General features: G+C 46.3%; 1 protein-coding gene across 1 annotated transcript in view; it reads right to left on the bottom strand.

Moving 5' to 3' along the window:
- Positions 1-13,920, bottom strand: part of LOC118081246 (zinc finger protein 93) — a 25,482-nt gene extending 11,562 nt beyond the window's left edge. Inside the window, 4 exon segments of the mRNA XM_060269452.1 lie at positions 5,323-5,661; positions 9,570-9,720; positions 12,150-12,512; positions 13,780-13,920. Coding sequence (XP_060125435.1) covers positions 5,323-5,661; positions 9,570-9,720; positions 12,150-12,512; positions 13,780-13,839 — 913 coding nt within the window. The 5' untranslated portion in view covers positions 13,840-13,920.

Here is a 13,920-nt window from a genome sequence, read left to right as displayed (position 1 = left end):
ACTTTTCTGAGGAGTTTATAGATATTTTGAAAACATTTAATAACTACAGCTGCTACTGTCCAGGACACATTATTAAAGACCAGCAATTTATTTTAAAATGAAATATTTTCAGTGCAGGGGGGCAGGGCCTTCGCTCTCTACTAAAAATACCTTTCTCTCTCTCTCTCTTTCGGGTTCAGCTGCGGGGGGTCCGCCGGGCCTTCGTCCTCCTCCGAGGAGGCTCCTCTTCTGCCCTATGGGAGTCCCAGCTCTTCCCTTCCCGCATCTGACCCGGAGGAGGCAGGAGGAAAGGCAGCCTTCCCTGCGGAGAAACAACCGGAGAAGATCCCCCGGGAGTCCCTCCACAAACCCAGCGCCCCCGACAAGGAAGGAAGGAAAAAAAGAAAGGCTGGCCGGGACAGGAAGCGGAAGCTCCTCCTCTGGAGCCGGACTCTCCTTCCACTCTAGGAATTTCGGCTCTGTGGCTCTAGTTAACTCTTGCGGAGCCGAGCGGCAAGAACCCTCTTGGCTGCTACGGGCAGTGGCGCGCCGATTTTGTCTGGAAAGCTCTGCAGGATCAGGCCCCGGGTATAGGATCCTCTCCTCCAGCAGGTGCCCCATGCAGGATCCAGTGATCATTGAGAGCCAGATAATCAAAAGAAAAAACAACCCAATAACCCTCATCCAAACAAAAAAAATCAAGTACTGGGATCTTTGTGAAGAAGTGACCATTTCCCGGTAAAAAGTCATGCTGTCTTCCTAAGGTTTCATGAGACAGAGGGGCAGGGGAAAGCTGAGTGGAGTCAGAGAGGCAAGTGACATCGATGCCCTCCCTCCCTCCCCTAAAAGGACACGTTTTAAATTGGAGCCAGCCAGAACCCATAAACATCCTCATAACCATTTATATTAATATTATTATGCTTATAGCCTGACTTTTTCCAGGACTGAAGACTGATCTGAAGAAGTGTGCATGCACACGAAAGCTCATGCCAAAATATAAACTTAGTTGGTCTTTAAGGTGCTACTGAAGGAATTTTTTTATTTTTTTTCCAGGACTGGAAGTCAAGGCAGCTTACCGATAAAACAAAAAGCCAAAAACATAGAAAGCAAAACCTTAAAGAAGTGATTAAGCTCCAAGAGTTAAAATATGTATGGGTATAAAGAAGTATTAAAAATATAGATGGAGACGCTCCTTCAGGTATACTGGACCGAGGCCGTTTAGGGCTTTAAAGGTCAACACCAACATGAAATAAAACAGGATAACACAGGACAACTAACATAATCGTTAAAAAGAAATTATACTCTAATAAAGATATATAGATAGAAAGAGCTATTAAAGATATAGCTAATAACCATAAAAAGAAGCAACAAGGGGTTCTACAGGGAGGAACTGATCCACGAAGTTATTATTTTATTTATACTACTATTATTATTATTATTAGTAGTAGTAGTAGTAGTAGTATTTATTAGTATTTATATATTAAATTTGTATACCGTCCTATATTAGCAGGTCTCAGGGCAGCTCACAATATAAAATCACAATGTAAAAACAGAAAATATATAATCAAAACAAAAACATCCCATTAACGCCCCTGCCAGCACCCCAAAAAAACAAGTACTGGGATCTTAGATTAGGAAATTAGATTAGCCTCAACTAGAATCAGGGCCTTCTCAACATTGGCTCCAACCTGGTGGAATGCTCCGTCTCCTGAGACCAGGGCCCTGCAGGAGTTTATTTCTTTCCGCAGGGCCTGCAAGACAGAGCTGTTCAGCCTGGCTTTTGGCCTGGAGCCAACCTGATCCCCTCCCCCATTTTGCTTTCCCCCCTTTTCCTTCCATATGAGGCAGCATTTTAATTTTAATGTTTATTTAATCTTGTTTTTATGTTGTATTTCAATTAGCTGTTTTATATCCAGTGTTAGCCGCCCTGGTGGGCTGCCTGGCCTTGGGTGGGGAGGGCGGGGTATAAATAAAATTTATTATTCTTATTCTTATTAGTGAGGAAGTGACCATTTCCTGGTAGAATGTGATCTTGTCCTCCTGGGTTTCATGAGACAGAGGCAGGGGAAAACTGAGTGGAGTTGAGAGATGCACCCTGGACTTTAAAAAGGCTGATTTCCAGCAAGCGACATCTAGAAACACCCCCCCCCCCAAAAGGGACACATATTTAAAGCAGAGACAGCTTGGCCAGAACCCATGGACATCCTCATTACCATTTGTATTCATATTAGACTTATGGCCTGTCTTTTTCCAGGAATGGAAGTCAAGGCAGTTTACTGCTAAAATAGATAAAGAAGTGATTAAACTCCAAGAGAGTTAAAATAGGAAGTTTGTTGACATAAGGTCTTCAGCTGCCGGCAGCCAATCTGGCTTCTCTAGGGCAGGAGTTGCAAAGTTTGAGCCTCATATCTCTATGAATGGGCCTCATCTTCTTTGAAAGCCACCATGTTTCCTGTGGGAGATTCTGTAGTTCATGTTCTGTATGAAGAACCAATATCTTATCTCCTCAAGTTCTGGAGTTAATCTGTCCACTTTTTCTATCCCATGCATCATTTTAAATTGTGACACATTTAGAAGCATAATAGAAGCATCACCTCCCAATACAGGGCTGCCTTCAGACGTCTTCTAAATGTTGTGTAGTTCTTTAGCTGCTTGACATATGATGGGAGGGAGTTCTACAGGGTTTGGTTTGACCAACATCTACATGACCAGTGTAGGAACGATAAAATACAACTAAAATCAGCTTAGGCCCTTAAAATCTCCAGTTTCCTTAGGGAAAACCCCCTCAAAATTATTACACAGATGCATAAGTGCAAAGTTTTGTTGTTTAGTCGTGTCCGACTCTTCGTGACCCCCTGGACCAGAGCACGCTAGGCAAAGTACGGAACGCTAAATGCACAGCATGTTTTATGTGCCAAAAGAAATAGAATGTGCATTTGTAAATTAAGTCTACTCAGAAGAACATTCTGCAGCGTAGCAACTATAAAGAATGTTGCTGTGTTTTTCAGCTTCTGGAAAGACCTGAGGGATGAATGTCAGATCCTATGAGGATGCGGAAGAACAATGACGAGGAAGAAATACTGGAAAATTAAAATGGGGAAGTAGGAACCCCACCTGGGAATAATCAAAGATATTAAACAATAAAATCACACGCACACACACACACACACTATAATTATGTGTCTGTGCATGCATGCTACAAAAGTAGGATCTGGTTCAAGTTGTTTATTATTATTTGTTAACATTATGTTATGATCCAAAGCCCCCCAAAGCTTCAAGCCCAAGGGACTGACTGTCCTGGACGCACACAGCCCCATGAGGACAAGCAATTGGTAGTTTTGTTCATTATTAGCAAAGTACTCTGTTAAATCAACAAGGGTTGGAGCAACATCAGGTCCAGCACAGAGGGCCTTCTGGTGGTTCCCGCAATGTGAGAAGTTACAGGGAACCAGGCAGAGGGCCTTGCCGGTAGTAGCACCCACCCTGTGGAATGCCCTCCCATCAGATGTCAAGGAGATGAGTAACCTTGATGACCTTTAGAAGGCTGCCCTATATGGGGAAGCTTTTTAATGGGAGATGTTTTATTATACAGTCATACCTCGGTTTAAGTACGCTTTGGTTTGAGTACTTTCAGTTTAATTACACCGCAGACCTGTCTGAAATGGATTAATCCACATTCCATTACTTTCAATAGGAAAGTTCGCTTCAGGTTAAGTACGGACTTCCAGAACCAATCACACTCATACTTCGGGTTAAGTACGCTTCAGGTTGAGTACTCCGCGGACCCGTCTGGAACGGATTAATCCACTTTCCATTACTTTCAATGGGAAAGTTCGCATCAAGGTAAGTACTCTTCAGGTTAAGTACAGATTTCCGGAACCAATTGTGTACTTAAACCGAGGTACCACTGTATTGGGAGCTGCCCATAGTGGCTGGGGCAACCCTGTTAGATGGGCAGGGTACAAATAATAAAATTGTTGTTGTTGAATAGAAAAAGAAAGCTGGTAAAGGCTGTGGAGAAATGCTTTGTATGTTCCTGACTATAAGAACTCATCCACACTGGATGCTTGTCTCTCTATATTTTATTTTGCATCAACCACACAACAGCCCCTCCTCATCTAATGCAAGCCCACCCTTCGCCCTCCTTCGTTCAGAATGCCATGATGCAAGGAGAAGCCCATAAACCAAGGAAATCTAATACAAGCCACTGTTACTCAACGGTGGACATTAGCAGGCAAACTAGGCTCAACAGTCCTAAGAACAAGCAAAAGCTTTGATTAAAAAGAGGGAGGTAAGCAAAATTAAAAACAAAGATAAAGAAGCAAACTCTTAACACTCAGCATAATCTTTGGTTTGCTTCCTGCAGGAGGTCTTGATGTGCTTGAAAATCTTTCCCCACTCCAACTCCTTCTAAGGTGATTCCCCGAGTTCTTTGATGCTTAGTTAGGGAGTTACTGTGACGAAAGCTCTTTCCACACTGCAAACAATAGTAAGGTTTATTCTTTGTATGAGTTACTTTATGTCTTGTGAGGTGGCTACTCTTAATGAAGCTCTTTCCACATTCCAAGCATTATTAAGGTTTCTCCCCCGTATGAGTTCTGTGATGCAGAGAAAGCGATTTACTCCACCTGAAGCTCTTTCCGCACTCAAAGCATTTATAAGGTTTCTCCCCTGTATGAGTTATTTGGTGCTTAGTTAGGGAACCACTGTAACTAAAGCTCTTGTCACACTCCAAACATTTATAACATTCCCCCCCGGTATGAGTTATTTTATGTCTAGTGAGGTGACTACTACGAACGAAGCTCTTTCCACATTCCAAACATTTATAAGGTTTCTCCCCTGTATGAGTTCTTTCATGCAAAGTAAGGGAGTCTTTGCGACTGAAGCTCTTTCCACACTCCAAACACTCATAAGGTTTGTCCCCTGTATGAATTCTTTGATGCTTCGTGAGGGAGTCACTGTACCTGAAGCTCTCGCCACAGTCCAAACATTTGTATGGTTTTTCACCTGCATGTGTTCTTTCATGTTTAGTGAGAACGCTCCTCAGAGGGAAGCTCTTTCCACACTTCAAGCATTCATACGGTTTGTGCCCTGTGTGGGTTGCGTGATGAATATTAAGGGAGCCACTATCACTGAAGTTCTTTCCGCACTCCCAGCATTTATGAGGTTTCTCGCCTGTATGAGTCTGTTGATGCCTATAAAGGATCGCAGTAGAACTGAAGCTCTTTCCACACTCCCAGCATTTATAAGGTTTCTCACCTGTATGAGTTCTTTGATGCTTAGTAAGATTACCACTCTGTCGGAAGCTCTTTCCACACTCCCAGCATTTATAAGGTTTCTCACCTGTATGAGTTCTTTGATGCGTAGTAAGTTTACCACTCCGACGGAAGCTCTTTCCACACTCCCAGCATGTATATGGTTTTTCACCCGTGTGCACTCTTTGATGTGTAGTAAGCGTTGAGCGATAAGGGAATCTCTTTCCACACACAGTACATTCATACTTCTCTCTGTGAATTTGATTTTCATTAACCTGAGAAGCAGTGGATTCCCTCCCCAACTCCTGCATTTGGGTCCCCTCTTTTCTGTTGCTTCCAACTTGAACCCACAGTTTCCGTTGCTCCTCCACTCTTTCACGTTGCACTTCTGATGTTTTGCCTTCACTCAGGATCCCCCAAGCATTTCCTAATGGATTAAAAACAAAAACTGGTAAGATGCTGTGTCTCTATAAGGCCTCACCCACACAGGACTTTTAATGCTGACTTGAAGCTGCTTGCATCTCTATTTTTCATTTTGCATCATCTACAGAAAATCTTCCTAATTTAAGTGCCACCTTGCCCTAACCTCTCTTAAATTCAGAAACATGATGCAGAAAAGAGTTTCAACCTTTTCCAGGCCGTGGCCCCCTTTTGACCTTGTTTCATTCCTGTGGCCCCCCATCCCATCCTACCGGTAGAAAGGTAGCTATTTAAATGTTTTGTTTGTAAATAGAACATGTTTTATTTTTATAATTTATCTCTCTCTCTATAAAAATGTAGGAGGTCCGTGTTTGTTATTCCACACCTTTCTCCAAAACCGCATACCCGATCACCCTCAAATTTGCCCACAACATTGGATCCGCATGTGGGAGTGTGTCTATCCACTTACATTGACCGGATGACACACCTAGCATAGGTAGAAACATGGATTCATGTAAAAAAAAAATTGCGCCCTCCAGTGGACATCCAACAAACAAAGGACAAACATACTCCCACTATCCCTCTCACCCCGGAGACCATGCCTCCACCAGGGAGCAGGCTGCCCTGAGAGCAAACCGCTCCCCAGGGACCAGCGCCCGCCCCGGAGATCGCGCACCAGAGAGCAGGCTGCTCCCCATCGCTTCGCATCCATGGACAAGGCCGTTCCACAGTCTGCGGCTGCCCTGCTGACTGCACCGCTGCCAGGGAGCAGGCCACCTTGATAACAGGCAGCTCCCCATCCCTTCCTGCTCCAGGAGACCTGGAGCGTCCACAGATAAGGCCGCTCCACAGTTCGCGGTCGCCCCGCAGATCCCGCCGCCGCCAGAGAGCAGGGCTGCCTCAATAAGAAGCCATCCCTCCCTATCCCTCGCTGTCCAAGGCCGCTACAGCCCCGCAGTTCACGCTGCCGGCAAAGAGCAGCCACCAGGGAGCAGGCCGTCTTGAGAATTGGCCGCTCCCCATCCCTCGCCCTCCAAGGCTGTGCCCGCCCCGCAGATAGCCCCTCCGGCAAGGAACAACCCGCCCCGGGACACATGCCAGAACCCAGATCCAGCCCACCCAGGGAGACAGGCCGGATCCCAGAGACTGCCCAACCAACAGACTCCACAACCTCAATGCGTACCTCAGACCTCTACATCCCTTCCATTCCACGGAGCAGTGTCCAGGTAAGATCCAACATACTTTACACTGTGCAGATTTCAAGCCACCCTCAAGAACTTCCTGCCATGCCGCCTCAACCACTACCCCCCCAACATCCCCCCAACCCACCCTCAAGAACCTTCCAAGAAGGAGTACACAGGTAAGACGCAAAATGTTGGACCAGGACTGCATACAGTCACACCCCACACAGAACTCCCAACACTGGACCCATGACCACCTCCATGTTCCCCTTATTCTCCAACACCACCCACCCTCTATAACGTCCTCCCATACCAACTTACACGATTACCCACCCATCCACCCCCACAAAACTCCAACCTTGGAACCCCTAACCGCCTCCATGTTCCCATAAATGTTACACCCCCTTTATAACTTCACACTCCACCCAATTACACCAATCACCCCCACACACAACTCCCACCTCCTGACCCCTGACCACCTCCATGTTACCCTGACTCTCCAACACCACCCACCCTCTATAACTTCCTCCCATACCAACTTACACTATTACCCACCCACCCCCACAAAACTCCAACCTTGGAACCCCTAACTGCCTCCATGTTCCCATAAATGTTACACCCCCTTCATAACTTTACACTCCACCCAATTACACCAATCACTCCCCCACAACTCCCACCTTCTGACCCCTGACCACCTCCAATGTTACCGGGCTCTCCAACAACACCCACCCTCCATAACTTCTAACCATTCCAACTTCACCACTATACTAAATATCTAACACCCCCCTAATTATATTACAATAATTTGTAAAATTTCTTCGTATTTTTTTAATCTTTCCACGTTTTAACTACGACCACGGAAACTCCTGCTCAAGTACCAACGAAAAGATCCTCCCCCTTCGCACAACGACTACGTGAAAGGCACTTGACCCGAACCAATAACACCAACAACGCCGTCCTATACAGAGAAAACCAAAACCACAACAACACCGACTACGCCATCACTGACGCACCAACAACATACAGAAAGAAATACCAGACTTGAGAACATTAACTACCTTCTTCCTTTCTTCCTAATTTCACACACAAAGCCACAGCAACGTGTGGCAGGGCCAGCTAGTAGATACATAAAATGATAGGAGCATAATGAAATATTGTTGAAGCAGATAAACATAAGAATCATAGACCTAGAAGGGAGCCAATTGGTCATCTAGTCCAACCCCTGCAATGTAGGAAACTCAGCTAAAGCATCCATGACAGATGGTCATCCAACCTCTGCTTAAGGAGAGTCTAGAACACTTATAAGTCAACAACACTTATTGACCTACATTTGTTCACAGGGGGAAACCTACAGACAACAGTCCAAAAGCATACCTTCTAGCATTTCTCCAATGAAAATAGGGGCATTCTATTCCCATGCTCTGGTCCATGGGGTCACGAAGAGTCGGACACGACTAAACGACTAAACAACAATTTTACTGGCCATCTGACTCGGTTGCCCCAGCCACTCTGGGCAGCTCACAACATATATAAAAACAGAATAAAAAAATTAAACATAAAAAAACCTTCCTAAAAATGTCTGCCTTCAGATGGCTCAGGGGTCGGAAAACTCCATACTCTCCAACATTTCTCTGGCGAAAATAGGGACATCCTAAGGAAAAGCGGAAGGGTAGCGGGTGGCACTGTGGTCTAAAGCACAGAGCCTAGGGCTTGCCAATCGGAAGGTCGATGGTTCAAATCCCCGTGACAGGGTGAGCTCCCGTTGCTTGGTCCCTGCTCCTGCCCACCTAGCAGTTCGAAAGCACATTAGTGCAAGTAGATAAATAGGTACCACTCCGAAAGCACATTAGTGCAAGTAGATAAATAGGTACCACTCCGGCAGTTCGAAAGCACATTAGTGCAAGTAGATAAATAGGTACCACTCCGGCAGGAAGGTAAACAGCATTTCCCTGGCTTACTCTTGCTGGCCACATGACCCGGAAGCTGTCTGTGGACAAACGCCGGCTCCCTCGGCCTATAGAGCGAGATGAGCACGCAACCCCAGAGTCGTCCGCGACTGGACCTAACGGTCAGGGGTACCTTTACCTTTTAAGAAAAAGCAGGACATTCCGGGATCAAATCAGAAAACTGGGACGACTTTTGTAAATCTGGGACTGTCCCTGGAAAATAAGGACACTTGGGAGGGTCTGCAAAAGGCACACCGAGAGTTGTGTATATATGGGAGTATTTTAAAAAGCAAGTGGTCCTCATCTTGTCTCAGGTGCCAAGGAACAGCCTCACCCGTCACACCCCTGAGGCCACATATGTAGGGCAGCAGGACACGGTTTGAGGAAATTGGTTTCGTGGGCTAGAGAGGGACTGCTGCCACGACCCACAAGTCTCTCACTGCTGACTTGATTCAGGACCCAACACAACGTTAAACAATGGAACTTACTGAAAAAGAATTTTCTTCACACCAGCCAGCATTCATGGGCGTAGCCAAGGAGGGTGAGGGGCCACACCCCCAGATCAAGTAAAACATTAGAAATACTTAACTTACCAATCACACCAGTTCTGCCCCCCTAACAAAAATCCTGCGCCCATGCCACCATGGAAAAACATTCCTTTCCTTTTCTACCGTTTATCTCTCACAGCCCATAACTCTTGCCCTGCAACCTTCCTCGTTTTCTTGCCAGGGGAGCTTGCTCACCCCCAACATCTCCCCAGGTCCCCATCTCCATTCCCTGGAACTCACCAGATCTCTCTGAGGGTCCTGGGAGGGAACATCCAAAGGTTGTGGGGGACAGCCTGACCAGGTCAACCGTCCATCTTCCTCCTTCCATCCTCGCTAGGTTTGTAGGATCAGCCTCTTTCATCCTTCCTGCGGAGTTCAGACACTGCAGGCTCTGGGAGGGAGGAAGAAGCAAAGGGAGCCTCAGAGGCCCTGCAGGGATTCTCCTACCCTAGATATTCTCCTGCCCCTGGAGAAGCTCAAATGGGGCATCCCCTCTGCAACAGTCACCAAGAGTTTTTAAAAAATGTTTTGGGATTCCAAACAAATCTGCCTGCTTCCTCTATCCTTTCTTAAGGCTGGCATGGGACGCACAGTAGTGACCTGAAAGTAGATCCCATTGAACTCAGTGGAGCTTACTTACAAACAATACAATGAATAAAAAAAACGCAGGAGAAACTAAAACAACTATTTACAATTATTCTGAAATTAAACTAGTCCCCAGAGCTAACTAAACGTTTATCCCACACCCAGAGAGCAAAAACAAAACAACCAGAAATTTAAATGCTTCTGAGCAGACAATTAGCTATTTACTAGATGCAAGTCAGTAGCACCAGACGAATCCACTCAGCTAGGCACTGGGGTGGATTCTCCCTCTCTCCTGTGTCTTGCAGAGCCAGGCTGATGCACTAGGACAGTTACAAGCAGTAATCAAAACTGGAGCCTCAGGGATTGTCCTCTCCAGGTAGAAACAAACTGGGACTGCTCCAAGAAAATGCACAAAGGAAAAAAAGCAGCAGCAGCGCTAGGCCGCCCTCTGGTGGGCTGCCCCTTACCTGCTTGTGATTGGCCAAGGAGATAGTTAATCAGGATTTTTAGATTCCCCCCCTTTATTCTCACTTTACTCTGTTGCCCCCTAGCCTCATGCTGTGCCCCCCTTATGTAACTTTCACCTACGGCCCCCTTGGAATATCCTCTCCCCCCCCACCCCGGGTTGAGAAACACTGATGTAGAGAAACAGGAGAAAGAGTTTTTGGGTCTTTTCGGGGGGTTTTTAGCATTGAAAGTTATTAAGGCTGGAATTGGGAACCTTTGTCTCTCCAAATGCTGCTGAAATAAGTCCCATCAGCTCCAGCAAACTTGGACAGTCGACAGAGAGGATGTTGTGATCCAGCAACTTCTGGGAGGGAGCAAGGCGTCCCCACACCTGTCTTATGGGGAAAAGGAGGCCCTTGGGAGCATTCCTACACAGGGGGCAGAATAAGATTCACAGAGGCTGGCTGGGCCGGAGGTCCCTTACCCCTCATGACTCTTTCCTCTCTCTTCCACAAGCAGAACCCAGAAATAATTGTGCTGCAGGATAACCAGTGCACATTGCTTGAGGACCTCCCCCCTCCCGCACACACCCCTCCTGTGTAGGCTCAGTTCCCAATTCAGCTGGCTCCTACGATTCTTTCTGTGAGTCAGTAGGGACAGAGAGGAGGTTCAGATCCCTGCCACTCTGTACATTCTGTCCTTTACACTGCTTGGAAAGATATGCAGGTAAGCAGCCTAGGACTCTTCCCCCAATGCAATAAATCGCAACCAGCACACAACAGACTTCTTCAGCCTTTTTTGTTTCCGTGCCATGCAGTTGCAAACACAACCCCATCAAAAATGCAAGTTCAACCCTCGCCCAATCTGAAGAAGAGACTTCCCTGGCCAGAAAAAAATGGGAAATCAAGGCAATGAACTCAAAGCCAATTCCTTGATGGCTGTATCAGAGACATGGGATCCTGTGGGCATCTGGCTGGCAACCGTGAGCACAGACTCCTGGACTATGTGGGCCTTTGCTTTGATTCAACAGGGGTCTTGGAATGTTCTTTAGCATTTGGGGACAAATGTTTAATCATGTATGCAACCGCATCCGCTAGACTTCTCATAGCAAAAAAATGGAAAAGTGTACAAATTCCGATGATAAAGGACTGGCAAATTAAACTAATGAGATATCAAAACATGGCAATGAAAATAGGAGAAACCAAAGGAATATCTGAATATAAAGTCGATAAAGATTGGGAAAAATTCAACGATTATAAGAATAAATTTGTGGAAAACACCAACCTCTTAGCAGACAGGTGATGAGTTCAAGTAATATATACAAACAAGATATAAAATATTTAAAAAGGTATACAAAAAATTCTTTTTGGGAAATTAATGTCGAAATAGAGAATAGTCTGGAAGTCACACCGGGGGGGGGGGGTGTAGGGTGAGAGGGGACTATTTATTTTGATTTGTTTGGTATCTTTTTCTGTGCATTTTGTTGTTGTTGTATTATTTTGTTGTATTATTTTTATTTGTATTATTTTTATTTGTATATTTATTTATTTATTTTGTATGTTGCTTTGAAAGTATGTATATTTTTATTTTTATTTTCCTTTTTTCTGTTGGGAAAAAAAGGAATGTTCTTTAGCGCAGGAGGAAGCCTGATCTTTATTAAAGGAAATAGTGTTGCAACAGGATTCCCCCTCACCACACGCAGGAGGGAGGAGAACCCCAAAGCTCCTACAAAGACTTTTGCAATTGCCCACCCTGTAGCCCAAGACCAGCCCCAAACTTCATACATACATTCCTCGTCCTCCTTCCCTCCCCGCATCTGACCCGGAGGCGGCAGGAGAGGCAGCCATCCCTGCGGAGAAAGAACGGGAGAAGATCCTCCGGTAGGCAGAAGACAAAGGCCCCTCCAGGACAAGCAGCGGCGTCCCACAGGAAGGACAGGTCCGGGACAGGAAGCTCCTCCTCCTTCTCCTCTGGCGCCGGACTCCCTTTCCGCTCTAGGAATCTCAGCTCCGTGGCTCCTATTAACCCTTGTGGAGACGAGCGGCAGGAACCTCTTGGCTGCTGGGGCGGAGAGCGAGGAGAGGCGCCCGGATTCTGTCCGGAAAGGATCCTCTCCTCCAGCAGGTGCCCCATGCAGGATCCCGTGAATAACTATTTTAAAATATATCAAATACTGTAATCATAAAAGAAGTAACCAAGGCCTTCACCCCCTTCCCCTGATGTGTGATAGCTTGTCATTGTAAGAAGAACCAGTTTTGAACAGTTACAGGTAGGTAGCCGTGTTGGTCTGCCGTAGTCGAAACAAAATAAAAAAATTCCTTCCAGTAGCACCTTAGATACCAACTAAGTTTGTCATTGGTATGAACTTTCGTGTGCCTCGCAGACCTCTTCAGATACCTGAAGAATCTGGAGAAGAAACCACAGTTGCAGCAGAAACTGGGGGCCAGATTGCTGACTGGTTCAAGATGCTCTGAGCATATAAAACACATTCTGAAGTGACTGCACTGACGACCATTACATCTTTTTATTCAATTCAATATTCCTCTCTTCCTTCAGGAATCAGCCCACAACCTGCATTTATCACTTCGTATTGTGCCCTCCTCCAAGCATGGGACTTTTAGTGGTGGCTCCCACCTAAGAAATACTCTGCCCAGGGAGGTACCCACAGAGCATCACCCCAGGCAGCTACTTTGAGGAGAGAGGCAACATTATTTATTTTCAGCTAAGCTTTGACTGCCCTATACAAATTTAATAAAATGGTGAGTGTAATAATAAATAATGATAGCTGGAGGTGTCATGCAGGAGAAATCGCTGGTTATTAAATTTGTATACTGCCCTATGGGACACGGGTGGTGCTGCGGGTTAAACCACAGAGCCTAGGGCTTCCCGATCAGAAGGTCGGCGGTTCAAATCCCCGCGATGGGGTGAGCTCCCGTTGCTCAGTCCCTGCTCCTGCCATCCTAGCAGTTCGAAACCACAAAGTGCATGCAAGTAGATAAATAGGTACCGCTCTGGCGGGAAGGTAAACGGCGTTTCCGTGCACTGCTCTGGTTTGCCAGAAGCGGCTTAGTCATGCTGGCCACATGACCCGGAAGCTGTACGCCAGCTCCCTCGGCCAGTAAAGCGAGATGAGCGCCGCAACCCCAGAGTCATCCGCGACTGGACCTAATGGTCAGGGGTCCCTTTTCCTTTTTTGTACTACCCTATACACCAGTGTTTCTCAACCTTTTTTGGGCCATGGCACACTTGTTCCATGAAAAAAATCACGAGGCACACCACCATTAAAAAAGTTAAAAAATTTAACTCTGTGCCGCCCTATATTGACTATATAATTATGACTGTAAGAAACACTTGCCAAATTACAAGGGCGCGCACACTTCCAGGGGAGCTGCGGGGCGGCTCAAAGGCGAAAGATTACCTTGGCTGCTGCTTGCGAGTAATTCCGGACCGCAAAGCCCAGCGTCCGCCACGCAGCCATGGCGAAGGACGGGCGAAGGAGGCAGGGGAGGCAGAGCAACCTCGATGTGGCTTAAGGGGGGCCGGCGGCGGATCTGGAGCG

The sequence above is a fragment of the Zootoca vivipara genome, chromosome 2, assembly GCF_963506605.1.
Source record: "Zootoca vivipara chromosome 2, rZooViv1.1, whole genome shotgun sequence".
Classification (NCBI taxonomy): domain Eukaryota; kingdom Metazoa; phylum Chordata; class Lepidosauria; order Squamata; family Lacertidae; genus Zootoca; species Zootoca vivipara.
The sequence above is the reverse complement of the archived record's forward strand: the minus strand, read 5'-3'. Positions and strand labels throughout refer to the sequence as shown.